Consider the following 14769-nt stretch of genomic DNA (forward strand, 5'->3'; position numbering starts at 1 on the left):
CTCGTTATTACGAGAAAAGATGTCGTTTTAACAAGAAAACATCTCGTTATTACGAGAAAAGATGTCGTTATTACGAGAAAATATGTCGTTTTAACGAGAAAACCTCGTTATTACGAGAAAAGATGTCGTTTTAACAAGAAAACATCTCGTTATTACGAGAAAAGATGTCGTTATAACGAGAAAAGATGTCGTTAAAACGACATAACTGAGTGGTGAAAAAAATGTGTGTGGCATCAATGCGTCACCGTATCAAACAGTCTGTTTTGTTATTATTTAAAAGTGTTTAGTCACAAAAGCACACATTTAAACTTCATATTTTTTCATCTTAAACTACCTCTTGTCCATTATTGAAGGTGAAGTAACGGCAGAAGTTTACCTCGGATCGCGCACGCTCCAGTCTCAAACGCGCTTTGGGAAAGTTGGTTGTCTCACCTAAAATCCACCTTGCCAAAGCGTTTGTAAGAGAATTACTTATCTCCAACACTTAAAATTCCCCTAACAATGCTGAAACGCGAGTGATAGTTGTTCTAAACAGGGTTGTGTCGGTGCGTATTGATGGGTGGTCGTGGTCCTGACAGTGGGTGTGGTGGGCTCTTCTACCAGACAGTACTTTCAACAACAGCCACATAACGTGTAGAGCAAAGATGCAGACAAACGTATAGTTCAAGCTCTGGAAGAAGACAGGCAAAAATAGCTTGAAACGGAGAAGAATCCGTCAGCAGCGTGTCCTTTTGGACATTATTCATAGCGTGAAGATGCGGCTTCCATGCTTCACCGTTTTTCTTCTCACGGTCTCTTTGAGCATAGACAAGGGTACAGCTAAGGTAAGTCCAACTAAAAACTAAGTAATGTTAGGTTATATGCGTTTTATTAAGAATGTCGTCGGTTTGGACATAAGGAGTACCGTTATACGCTAGTGTCGCTTGCTCTCAGGTTCCACTTTAGATTTCACGTGAGAATATTTCGAGACGAAGTTAAAGGCTGGGATATAACTTAAGTGTATCTAACGATTTGAAATAGCAAACAACAAACCAAAATGCAAATTACAGAAGCAAACCGAAAGATATGAATAGCCTACGATTTATGCTGTAACTAAAATAATGGACGCTGGTCTCTACATAATTGTCAAAGGCATTATGTAGCCTATATTAATACAATTTATAGATTGTTTTGACAGTTTAGTAGATTCATGCACTTTTGGTGGTTCGGTAGACTTATTAGTTCAGCAATTTGATACAGATTCGAATTTGACGAGATTGTTTCCTTAGATCTTATATGATGCCTTAGTATCTTGATGTATTGTCATGAAGTAAATCTGTGCTTTGGCTTTTCTCTGCAGTTTATAGTTGCCACTCCTCTTGGCCTCGTCTGAGGGTTGTGTTGCCCATACCCCACCCTCTCAGTTCAATGTCAAAGTACTTTATTGGAATGACTGTTTGAGATAAAATAATGGCAAAACAAATAAAACCAGAGACTGGGGGAAAAATACAAAACAATAAAATGAAACAAAATAGGGTTCCAGTAATGTTATTAAAAATGTAATTAAATTAAATGCATTGTGAAAAAAAAAAATGCATTGTGCAGTAGAACACAATAGAATGAAATACATATTTAATAAGACATTAATGGTACACCAGTAACACCTGCATTTGATCTATTTGTGACACTTGACCTGAAACGAGACATTTTTATAGTATTTCACTGTTGTACTATGAAATACAAGCAGAATGTGTCACCCTGTCTCACCTCAGTACTGTCACGGTGAGACTGTTTTTGGAAACCATGTTTGTCTGAATCTAACTTTTTATTTGGCTAGACTGTGGGAAACAGCAGACAAACTTGGCTTCTTCTTTCGGTGTGTTGTACGCTTGTGTGCACACTGCTATGCTTAACACAAACTTCTGTAAACTTATTCTAATCATCTGGACTTTGTGTTCTATTTGTTAGAGGCATTTTACCACTCATCTATGAAATCAGTATAACGTATGAATGAGATCCATTTTTTTACCCAAGCAGAAGTTTTCTCCTGCATGTAGTTGCATTAGGATATAAATGCATTAATCTGAGAGAGCTATACTGGACATGTGTTTTTATTGGGGGAGTGGCCGTGGACGGGGCTCCAGTGTGAAGCACGTGCAGAGCGAGGATTCGGGAAGTGACAGGTGTCTGGGTGATAAGACCTAGCAGGATGATTTATTGTGACAATGATGAATTCACAAAGTCGTTACATCTGGTGATTCTGTGTAATTTCTGAATGCATGTCACATCTGTTGAATAAGCTACCACTGATGCAGATATTCGCAGGAGTATATCTGTATGAAGAATAACTGTTTACTGATTTCAAAGTACAGGCAAAAATGCCCCAAAATACCACAACATGCCTTCCAACTGTATTCCAGTGAAATTTGTTGATAGATTATCACATTACTACAAGCAATCCAAACTAGTTTGATTTAAACTGGTATGTCACATAGCTACAGTATACTGGATAAGCTATATACTCCAGATTGTTCTCTGGCATGAATTGAAACTGACGCTGTAATATCTCAGCACTTCTTGGTGCAACACCAATCACATGCCACCCGCAGCCTCCTCTCTCTGTCACCTCAGCCGTAGATTGTAATTGATGCCATTTGTGAGTGGTGTAAAAGTCAGGCTTGTGAACACTGTTTAAACAACTACAACAACAATAACCCTGAGAACAATCATGATTTTGCTCTGAATTGTGTGAGGCAAACACCAAAAGGTGTAACCATTTGTTGTTGTTGGCTTGTTTTGGAGACTAGGTTTCCATGCTCATTGAACACATCTGGAAGTATATAAAAATTAGTATTTTTTCTTAAAATGTGTTTAATTGCTGAGTGCAATCTATCTATCTATCTATCTATCTATCTATCTATCTATCTATCTATCTATCTATCTATCTATCTATTTCTCTCTCTCTCTCTCTCTCTCTCTCTCTCTCTCTCTCTCTCTCTATCTCTCTCTCTCTATATATATATATAAACCTTTATAATTACAAACAACTGGAAAAGTCATGACAATCCTGTAAAGGAAAGGAAAGACATCTTGAACACAGTAAATTGGCATAGACTATTAGGTGAAATGGATTGAAAAGAACGTATTGCAAATAATAATAATTAGTTACATTTATATAGCGCTTTTCTGGGTACTCAAAGCGCTTTACATGAAAATCCGCAAAATCCTCTCTAAATCTTCGCAGCATTAGTTGTATAGTGTGGTCCAGCATAAATCATGTGTTTGTTTTCTCTCTTGAGAGATCTCGAAATATTTGTTAAAAAGAAGTTTATGACGACTAAAGATTGGAATGTCACATTTGCAACAGTTTCTTGCAAATAGAAGGGATGAATGATATTCCTAGCAAACAAATATTTGTTTATATTATCTATGCACGTCTGTCTATTCAGTGGCACAGAAATAGCCTACATCCCCAGTTTATTTATTCAGAAAACCTTCTTCCTCATCTATATTTGTACATTAATGGAAGGCCAGTGATCCGGATAAGTTTCCATTGAATACTATGTTTTTCCAAGCTTGTTTTCAATTTTGACTCTCATAAAGTTAGCATGGTCTCATGTGTCTCCAGTTCATATCAGATTAGTGGGACTGCCCCTAGCACACTTCCTGTAGTTAACTCACTTCATTAGGATGCTAGCACAGATTAGATTCTCCACTTGAATGCAGTGCAGAAACAGGCACACTGTAAAATCCAATAGTTTACCTTACTTAGATTTAATTAGTAATCTTTACTTAGTTGTTATACTTACTAGGTTTTATTAATTACAGAGATTAGCGTTCCCTTTGGTTGGGCACTTGGAACTTGGTTCATGTAACTATAATTTTCTTCTTGTTAATGTAGCAATGCATCATGAAGTTTTCAAGGGAAGAAAAGTAATAAATAGATTGCTTTTAGAAGGTGATCTATCTTCTAATTAAAGCATTAGTGAATTTATTGTGTGTGTGATTATTGATGAACTTTTTCAAATTTAATTATTCATAAATACTTTGAGATGATCTTAATTGGGTTTATATAATCCTTAAATAGTGTATGGTAAAATGCTGAAGTCACACAGACTTAAACATTCAGCACATGAATCACAACAATGGTAACAATTCAATTTCATTTATTTTCATTAATTGTAACAATAACCATTTTATTTGCTCTTTTTGTTGTGCTACTACTGACACAAGACAGCAAATAAAATTGGCAAATAAAATTAACAACTGTAAAACAAAGCAACTGCATAATTTATTCATGCCGCAATGCACTCTGGGAGTCAGTGAGTAGCTATACTAAGTCACGAGTAAACCTAAATGAAAGGATCAAGTACCCCCTACAGTTCTTTTTTAGTTACTAGAACTCTCGTGTAAGTAAACTATACTAACTAAGCATTTGTCAGTACAACATACTATTCCTATTTCACTTTACTTAGTTTTTTCAAGGCAATCGGTTTGCATGCTTTTTTTAAGTAAGTCCAACTAATTAGATTTTACAGTGCAAAGTACATAAATGAAGGTGAACTCAGTAAACCTAAGTTGTGCAAACTCCACAACCAAAATCACAGCCATAAGCCAAAACCACAGTGTGCACCCAATACACCCCCGAAAGATGAATCAGATGTCCTATTTACATTTCTTTGCATCGCTCTTGATCAGTGACATTGTTATTGAATTGGATCCAATAATGCACATTACATTTACACTTGACATAAATGCATAACTTACATTTGCAATGCAAAACTGATATCCATCTATCTATTGTGAAAAAGACGTGCACTTTTGTACTGAATGTGCATTTGTAATTATTATTTTTATTACAAATGTGAAAATGCTTGGCAGTACATTTGGCAGTACACTTTAATCATATTTCAAAGACAATAGAAGTAATTAGAAATTACATATAAATATATACTTAAGTCCTACTTAAGTTGGTCAAAAAGCACTTAAGTTCAGCTAATTTAATATTTAAAAATTAATCTATAATACAGTCAAATAACATACAATTAAGTGTCCGAAAACATTATATTTACTTAGCACTGAAGTATATTCTTTTAAAATATATTCTTTTTGTATACACCTCTGCAATCAGGCCTGATCATTTTGATTGGACAAAAATCTGTATAGTGCAGGACAAATAATCAATATTTTTGTAAATTTTCACAGAAGAGAAAGACTTTAAATTTTATGTGTATCTAGTAGATATGACTTTTGTCAACTAGGAGTTCATTAGCATATACGTAGATGCTGCGAGAGATAACAGACATGGACTAATACCCAAAGTATACTTTTCTTGCCTGTGTTATGCTCCGGCTCATGGACAGTCCATATGGCATTTCATTTTCGTCAGCAGCACAGTTTGCTGAGTTCCATGCACGCCGTCTGCATGTAGCCCAACTTTTGTGTTCATGTAGCATTCAAAAACAAAGGTCCACTAAGTTGTGCACATGTGTCGGATGCATACATCCGTGTGCTCACGGTCAACTGAACTGTACTTTGAAAGGCTTACATGCTCAACTGTGTGCTATACAGGGCAGAACACAGACAATGAAGTATATCCGGGTCTTAAGAGCCATAAAACTCAAATTTTGATGTCTTTGAATACATACACTATCCTTATGTACTTTATGAAGTTAATACACCAACATTTGTGTTCTGTAATCAGTGTTATCACACCCTCTGATAGTGAAAGAAATTCCTCAAGTGACTCATGTGCAGTGCATATCTCTCAAGCCTGCCCTGCTCCTTGAGTCTGACCGTGAAAGTTTCGTGTGTGGGTTGTCCGTCTAATTCTTGGAAACTGCACATGTAGTGATGGGTGTGAGAGAGAGTGAGTGGGGAGAAGGAGGATGGAAGAGGTCCAATTGGAGGGAAAAACATGTCGGACATCACTAGGCTTACACACTGCTCCGCCTACACCAGATTGGACTGTTCCAGCATCTCCCGAGAGAGGGTGGATGGAATGCCAGTGCAGAGGAAGCAACAGTTGCAACTGTTTATCTTGTTGAATCCCTGTTCCTTTCCCCTTACCCTCAACATTTCTGAGTTTTATTTGTTTTCATCTCTGTAGAAAATAACCCATAGTCTCATAAAGCACTTACATGTGCTCGCTTTGCCAGCCAAGCAGCCCCAATAAACACTTTTTAATAGGGTACTCAGTATTTGATATACACGTAATTCTCTGCAAATTGTTGGCTGGACTGTCAACAAAAAGTTTGAAGTGATTGTAGAATTGTGCCTAAAGTCAAGGCTTCCAAGTCATGGATTTTTTAAATGTAATTTACAAGCCAGGGCTGCGTTTCCCAAAAGCTTTGTAAGCCTAAGACGTTCGTAAAAACGATTGTATGACTGATCTTAATATTACAGTCTGTTTCCCAAAAGCATCGTAACTTAAGTAGCACTTGAAAATCATCGTAGATCTACGAGTGCTCTGGAGTAATCGTAAAGCCCTAAGTGCAGATTTTATCTGTCAATGACTTGCTGACTTGCACGAAAACCAGCAATGTATTGGACCCGGAAATAATGTTTCTATATTATATACTGTAGTACTATAATATCTATCTATCTATCTATCTATCTATATATATTATTATTATTATGTAAAATATAATATAATATAATAATATTTTTTTTATAATAATAGTGTATTATAGTTATTTTATCCGAGTTGTCTGGAACGCAGCATTAGGTTAACATTTCAATAAACGAGCGTGTACTACAATTACGAGCCATTCTATAAGGTGACATTTCAGCACTTGACAAACGGATAGCGACTCCTAAGTAGCACTTAAAACACGGCTAAGTGCGATTGTGTTAAGTGCATTTTTGGGAAACGCACGTGAAACAATAACGAACTATCGTAAAATGACTCATAGAAAATGCTCCTAAGCTCTAAGATCAATCGTTATCGGGAAACCCGGCCCTGGACAAGTCTTGTAAATTAAAATCTTAAATAAAAATTGTGGAAATGTATATGTTCTATATGTATTATATATTGGAAATTTGGTTTCTCCAGAAATTGGTGAAGAAAAAAAAATAGATATTGTGTCCATGAATTAGTTATTATTAGAAATAGTAAAATCATGGAAATTATTTGGTCAAAAGTTGTGAGAACTTTACAAAAGATATAATTTTCTGTTTCCAAAGTTCCCACAAGTCTTGTGGGAACAATTTCCATGACCTTTATTAAACTTTCCAATTATGGCGCTTGGCGTAGCTGTTTCATTAATAAAAAACTCTTAAAATGTTCTTAAACTGAAACCACAAACATCAGATATTCTAAAAACATCCCAGTTTGCAGGGAAACGATCATTTGTATCTTAAACTCAGTTCACTGACAATTTAGAAATGGCCCTCAAATTACAAACACAATTCAGACTAATTGATTCTTATATTATATGCATCCTTTCAAATATTGTTACCCTTTGAGTAAGTGCCAGCTAAAGTGAAGAACCCTAACCCTTTCAGAAGACCATTGCTTAAGTTCACAGGGCCTGGGACACAGGCCCCGCTTAGCTCGAGTCCTTAGTGATAGGGCCTGGGACAACCTTCATCTGATGAAGGCCTTGCCCTTCCATTTCATGAACCCTGCTTAACTAGATTGAAAGAGGCAAATGGGGAAACCACAGAGGTGGTCAGGTGAAACCAGTTTGTGATTATGGCCATCATTGTTTTGGAATAGTTGAGTACAAAATCATCTCAGTAATGTGCTGTTTGAAGGAAAGTACATTTTATTACAGCTGACCATGATTTTATGGCAGTGAAGTATAAAGTGAAATGTTATACTCTTTAACGTGCAGTTCAACAATCTGACCGTACACACACAGCTTGTAAAATGCAGTTTAATGGGCTGTAAGGGTATTATTTTCTGGGTGGTCTGGGGAAACACCGCCCTTTTGCCCTTAACCTATTGATCTGCTGGCCACAGAGTGCAACACGTTTCGTCATTACATCAAGTATTCTCTTACAGTATAAGATTATCTCAATGGTGTATTAATACTGCACAGAGAGGAAGGCATATACAGATTTGCTATGGTGTAATGGAAGCAGTGCTGTAGTTCTTTAATACTTATTAGCTTTGCTTCCAGTCCATGGTGAGAAAAAGACAAGAGAAACAGTTTTTCTTTAGCTCAAATAGTTAAGTATTGCACTAGCAATGCCAAGGTCATGGGTTCAATTCCCAGAAAATGTGTGAAGTGGTTATAACCATGGCATTGATTTATATTCATACGCAACTATCTAGGAGCCACTCCCAAGATGGATAAATACTCTGTGAAGCCTGCTTCACATGGCACTACCAGGCGATTGGAATGTACCCTGTGAGCTTTGAAATTTTTCACTGAATCTGTGTGCCCTCAAGACTGCATTGGTTTCTCTTTTGCTGTAGTAAATCCTGTCTATTTCACACTGTCTGAGGTATTGATTGCCTCATACTGGGACAGGCGGGAACAGTCATCTCACATAGGCAGTCCCAGATCCCAGGATTTCTCTGCAGGAATGTGGGCTGGAGCCTGGGCAATACCCATAGCGGATCATTTGGTCTTGGTAATTGGGACTCAGCCAGCCTTCCTGGCCCATAATGCATGAGAGAGCCATCTGCCCTGTCAATCAAAGAGGAATGGAGGATGACTCAGAGAAGATGCCTGTGTTAATAGTATTATAAACAGGACATCATGCATTATTATTAATTTGTTATATAAAAAAAGTGGCAAAAGATCTGACTGTCTAGATGCACTTAGTGGTCAATGCACAATAAGATGTGACCAGACCTACACAAAAGCTGTAGGGCAGTTGTTTTCAATCAATCAATCAATCAATCAATCAATCAAGAAAATCAAAATATAACTATAATATATAGTTATAATATATACTATATAATATATAGTATATTTATAACTATAATATATATAAATCTATATTTTAGTTTAATAAGCTGTAATGTTGCACTACCAAAGCTACCAATTTCTACCATAAAAACCTTCAAGAGAAAGTCATGAATGAGCCCTGAGCCTTGAAATGCAAATGCCAGGTAGTTCTTATTTTGTCTCAAGTGTTCTAATAGAAGTTTAGTTTACTTCTGTCTGACTTGGTGGCCTCTCTTTTTGAAAGATTGGGCCTTCTGTTTCTCACTATGTAACAAATCATCAGAATTGGTGGGAGTTTGTGTTGTTCTGGGTGGTTTGTTTATGCAGCTGTCTTTGTGGATCTCAAAACATTCAGTAAAAAGTTTGGACTGGTCAGGACCATCTTCACTCCAGGTCATAAATCATAGAAAAAGATAGTGGGAGTGAACAGCTTGTTATATTTGTCATTAAGGATCAACATTGGAGTCATATTAGGCCTTTTCAGCATATGTCCAGACCCTCTAACAGATTGTCTGGTCATTTTATGCATTTCCTCTTCCCCTCCTAAGACCCTTGAAAGTCACAATGCAGCTGTCTGACCAGACCCTAACTGAAATCAGGTCAGATTTAACGGAATCGTTCTCCTAAAAGGAAAACGTTGCCTTTAAGAACTTTATTTCATGTAAAATAAGGTCTAAAAGTCTGAGACCACATTAAAAGAAAAAAAAAATCTGGATTTGTTTATTAAACTTATTTATATAACTTATCAAAATCTGGCGGGAAAAAATGTTAAAGCTTTCAATTAAACTTTTCACTCAAATTTCCATGATGTGAATATAATTTATAATGAAAAGTGTATTAAATTACCAAAAAAAAAGAGGCAAAACAGAAGCATTTTCCAACCCAGGCTCGGTGAAAGAACATGAGCAGTGGTAAAAAGTAACAAGTTGTTGGTGCTTTACTTCCACTAGTGTTCATTTCAGCAGGAAACTGCAGTGATTTTCACATGAAACTGCATTTCACTATTGGCCTCAGATATTTAGACATAATTTTTAATTAAAACACATCCACGCAAATGATTAAAAACACTAATTTCTTTGATTAAAAAGGTTTACAGTTACCTACTGTCAGATAAGCTATGATTGGCGGATATTTAGGTTAATTGGTTGCACTAGCTTCATCAGGTTTGCCGCAACATAAAACATGCACTTTCTCGTAGGTATACTGTACATAAGCACAGATTGTTGTTGGAGAACATGATTTAGATGCCAGCATGCTATTTTGGCCTTTCACAGTACCACGTGAACCACGTTTGCCCAAAATTCATGCTAGCTCTGGTCAGGGGTGTTTGCAGAGAGCATCACACAAGTAGGCGTCTGTGGACTTTATTAGGAAGAATGTCATGTTGTCATCACTGTTAAAGATCAGATGAACAAGCTGCAGGCAGGAAGAACCACCAAAGACAGATACAAAACAGTTTATGACTTCAGTAATTCCAAATTCATGTGATTCCAAGAATCAGACAGAAGTTTCTGAACAATCTCTAACCTTGCCTCTCGTTTTATCCGGAGAGCATTTATAAGTAGGCCCCACAGGCTTTTGTGCTATTTTTTGGAGAACAGATAACTATTGTCAGTGACAGCTTCTCTGTCCAGAGCTCTGAATGCAGTGTTTCAAATGCTGTTTGATCCCTCTATTGTTCAATGGACCAGTAGGGGCGAGATCATGCACGTTTCGCATGGAGGTCCATACTGCATGCCTATGAACCCAGGACCTGTGGGTGTCTTTTTCTGGGTCTTAAGCAATTCTTTTGTACATTGTCATGTGCCTGTGTGTGGGATTTCAGATGAGATTTTAATTGTTGTGACAATTATCTCCCTATATCTGCACAAAAATCACTGCTGACAATGCACAGTGCCCGGTACGCCAGCATGATTCAAGGAAGTGAGAGCAACAAATAAACATGGATGGTACAAAATGATAAACACGAGGGCACGAGTAATTTCTTCTCTCACTGGGTCTATACTTTCCCTGTTGGATCTGGTCTTGATTGCTATAATTGCTCACTCCACCCCTTGTTTTGGTGCATGGAGAGTTTGTTTACAGTGTTGATGGATTAACACGTATAACTTGAACACATGATCCACGTGGTGAGTTTGTATTAACATTCCACTAAAATGCTATCATTTTCTCATGAACACTAGATGAACTAGATTTTTACAAAATGTGAGTTGTGTTTGATCATTCTTCTTACTGGCCAAAGTCAAAAGAGTCAATCCCAAGTCCAACCCAGGCTTATTGGAAAAGCATGTGGCTACATTTCTCCAAAATTATATTTTACGTCGCTGAGTCAGTGCTGTTAAAAAGGCATTCAGTTTTAACTGAAACAGATGGATGTGAATCGGGCAGTGTTTTATTACAGTTCGGAAATTAAATGCTTGGTGAGTGGTGCTAGAAAATTTGTAACCCAATCGCTCTGTATTGCAAGTGCAATGGAGCTCGTTATGTGATGCAAACATTAAACATTATGGTAAACGTGTTTTGAGGCCATAAAATGCTGTTGTTCATTATGGAATGCAGGAGTTTACTAGGCCTACTTATTTTGTTTGTTTGTTTATTTGTTTATTTATTCAAGCAAATTTCCTATCTACTTTACATTTTTTTTTCAAAAATGTAATTATTATAATGCGTCATGTTTATGTTCTGTTCCATTTTGGTTTAGTTTTCTCTGTATCTCTGTTCCCCTGCATTTGTTCCCTAGTTTGTTCCCTTAGTTGTTTTCATCTTGATTTTGTTCCCTGTGTATATAAGCCCTGTGTTTTCCTCAGTTCCTTATCTGCTATTTTTTTGTGCCTATGTGTTTTGCTTTTCTCCCTGTGGATTTATTAAAATTACTTTCTTGGACTCTACTCCTTCGTCGTGCGCTTTATATTGGACAGCCTGTGACAGAATAGCAGATCCTCAAATTGAGTAGATTATTATGGCATTTTCTCTTTGTTTTGTTTTATTTATGTTTTCCCTCCTCCCGTATGGATCTGCCAGCCGTCCAGCTCCTCTGCCTGGAGCAGGGAGATTGCTCCCTTGAGGACCACACGAGAGACTTTATCTCTCTGCCTAATCTCACCACCTTCCCGGACCACTCGCTTTGTGTTTTTTTACAAAGTCCACCTCAGCGAGCGGTTCCTTGCAAGCCTGCCCGTGGATAGTCCTCGAGAGGGTTTCGTCGCATTTGTGGTGTGGGTCCTGGAGAAAAATGGATTATATTTCTCCGTCTGCCCAGCTGATGAAATCTCCAGCCCCTCTCCCGATCCAGAACTTAGCCAGCCGTCACCATTTCCCTGTACGGAGCGTTTGCCCGAGCCCAATGCAGACTGAGAGTCAGAGCCTGCTGCGATCGACGAGCCATCGCAAGCACGAGCGACCGAGTGGATCATTGTGCCAGAGACTCAAGACATGTCTGACCAAGTGTGTGAGCCAGCATCACTGTGGTAGTCCTCGTGGAGATTGAGGGAATTAATTGTGACCCCGCCCACACTCCCACCGCTGAGAGTGAGCTGCAGCTGGCCTCTGGAAATTATTATGAGGAAATTAAAGACATTTTTGATGTGGATTTAATAGACTGGTTTGGGGAGGTAATACCCAATTCTCCTGAATCTCCGCTGGTTCCACCCAGCTCCTGTTCTCCTGTGTTCCCTCCCAGCCTCCCTCTCCCGCATCCTCTGCTAAAACCAGCCAGTTCCTCAGCCCTGTCTCCGCTGGTTCCTGTCAGTCTCTCAGTTTATACTGGACAGCCTGTGACATATGAGGATTTTGTTTTCTTTGCACGCACAAAAATATCCAAATGAAATTTAAAAACATGCTTATCATAGACAAAGTGTATTCAAGACACATGATGAACTATTTTTGTTTTATGTATTTTGAATAGATTTAATATTTATTTTGAATAATAATATAATAATGAATGTCATGTAACTGACACACTTTGTTTAAATCACTAAACCTAGTGAGCATAAGCCAAATCAGCCAAACTCTGGAATCTCAGTGTGTTATTATGAGGGGGCTGAAACTCCCAAGTTGGATTTGGTGCAGCAAAAATAAGAGCTGACCCTTCCAGTGGAAGAGTGAACTGTTACTTTTTATAAATCTGATAAAAATCCTCTTGTCAAACTGAAACAACATTGTGTGACCTCCCATGTAGCTTTATTTTAATTTTACTTTATTGTTATTTATTTATTGTTATTTTCTTTAAAATTAGCTTTTAATCTGCTGGAAATACACCTCTGGTGACCTTTGACACCCACTCTGTTTTGCACTGTTGAGGATGTGGTGGAAGCAACCTTCTAAACTCAGAAGCTGGAATTTTGAACCAGTTGGACAAATATCAGACTGAAACAAGACACAGATGTTATTTTAATTATTAAACCTGAAGCCCGTCTGACATCCGGCCCTAAATATAGAGCAGAGCAACTGCGTCTCTTCCAAAAAACATAATGACCCAATGTTCCATCCCAGACCTTCCTGATCTGTTCAGGACATCATGTGTAGAGATTTCGAAAGGAAACGACAAATGCCACTCACGGCCCACAGACTCTTCTTTCATGCCACTGTCTTGGCTAAAAACAATAGGCTGTCACAGTTAATATCTTCAAGCGTTTATTCAGTTTGATATTTAAACTACTTCATTCTGTTCTGTGTGATTTATGAAACTGATCAGAACATTTAGAGCTGATTGAAACTTTTTTAAAAGTACAGGCTACTTCAGTGTGTTAAGAAACATCACCATGAAAGTGTGTGCTTAAGTGGCCTTTAATTTTGTTAATATTATATCATCTGCAAGGACAAATTATGGTTACACTTTATTTTAAGATGTCCTTGTTACAGTGTAATTATACATTTAAGAACTGAGTAATACTCATTAACAACATATACCTATATGGTTATGGTTAGGGTTAGGTTTGGTTTAGCAGATGCATGTAATACATAATTTACTTTTATTACCATAGTAAGTACATGCAATGTGTAATAAGGACACTAAAATTAAGTGTTACCCATTTGTTTTAAATGCTTCTTTTTAAAAAGATTTGAACACAACTAAAGCATTGGTTTAAATTTATGTTATAATTTAACATTAAAATTTGCTGAAAATGTACTCATGCAGGTCATCCAAGATGTAGATGAGTTTGTTTCTTCATTGTTTTACCATCATTCATTACAATGTTAATTAATCCTTGCTCATGCTAGATTATCTCCATGAAATATGAGAAAAGTTTATCTGTTATCGAATTATTGCAGGTGTGCATTTGTATGTTTGTATTTGTGGCATGTTTTGATGTTGTTTGAGAAAAGAATGTAGAATCTATAGAATTTAATGTATAATTTTGAATTGATTACCTTACATTAGCTTAAACAATTAAATATTTGAATTGATTGACAGCCCTACTCCAATCCAGAAAACTGTCATTCTTCTCTGCCTCCACTCTGTCCTTTAGATGCCCTTCTTATTCAGTGAAGAAAACAGCCATCCTGCAAAATCTTCTCACCCCTGTTTAGAACCACAATTCTATTTTGAGCAGCCTCACAAGGTTTATTATAGCCAGATTAAACACAGAGGACTGCCTCTGAGTGCTTGTCTTTTCTTAGCTTTGTGCTCCCTGTCCACTACCTTTCTCTCTTCTCACGTTTCAGGTATTTATTCCTGTTTTTAGAGTCTGACCTGTGCTCTTGTTCCAATGGGATCTCGCTGTGAATTTTCTCAGTCTTGCACTTTCCCACAAGAGCATGGAAAATATTTTGTACAATAAATTAGATTATGTTTAGTATCTCTTTGAGTCGTAGCAAAAAATGGAGCACCTCCAAACATCCATATGCCTTAGATTATTGCATTAGCAGGAATTATCTTTATCATATG

The 14769-nt window shown here is 37.2% G+C and overlaps 2 protein-coding genes across 2 annotated transcripts in view; one reads left to right on the forward strand and one right to left on the reverse strand.

The window, feature by feature from the left end:
- col4a2 (collagen, type IV, alpha 2) overlaps positions 1–527 on the reverse strand; it is a 113076-nt gene extending 112549 nt beyond the window's left edge. Inside the window, exon 1 of the mRNA XM_016505341.1 lies at positions 377–527. The gene's annotated coding sequence lies outside the window, so the exon portion shown is untranslated. The remainder of the gene's footprint in view (positions 1–376) is intronic.
- An 89-nt stretch (positions 528–616) lies between these two features.
- LOC107702910 (collagen alpha-1(IV) chain-like) overlaps positions 617–14769 on the forward strand; it is a 61930-nt gene continuing 47777 nt past the window's right edge. The window contains exon 1 of the mRNA XM_016505352.1: positions 617–824. Within this exon, the coding sequence (XP_016360838.1) occupies positions 756–824 (69 nt within the window). The 5' untranslated portion in view covers positions 617–755. The remainder of the gene's footprint in view (positions 825–14769) is intronic.

This window comes from Sinocyclocheilus anshuiensis, unplaced genomic scaffold, assembly GCF_001515605.1.
Source record: "Sinocyclocheilus anshuiensis isolate Anshui unplaced genomic scaffold, SAMN03320099.WGS_v1.1 scaffold1094, whole genome shotgun sequence".
In the NCBI taxonomy this organism is placed as follows: domain Eukaryota; kingdom Metazoa; phylum Chordata; class Actinopteri; order Cypriniformes; family Cyprinidae; genus Sinocyclocheilus; species Sinocyclocheilus anshuiensis.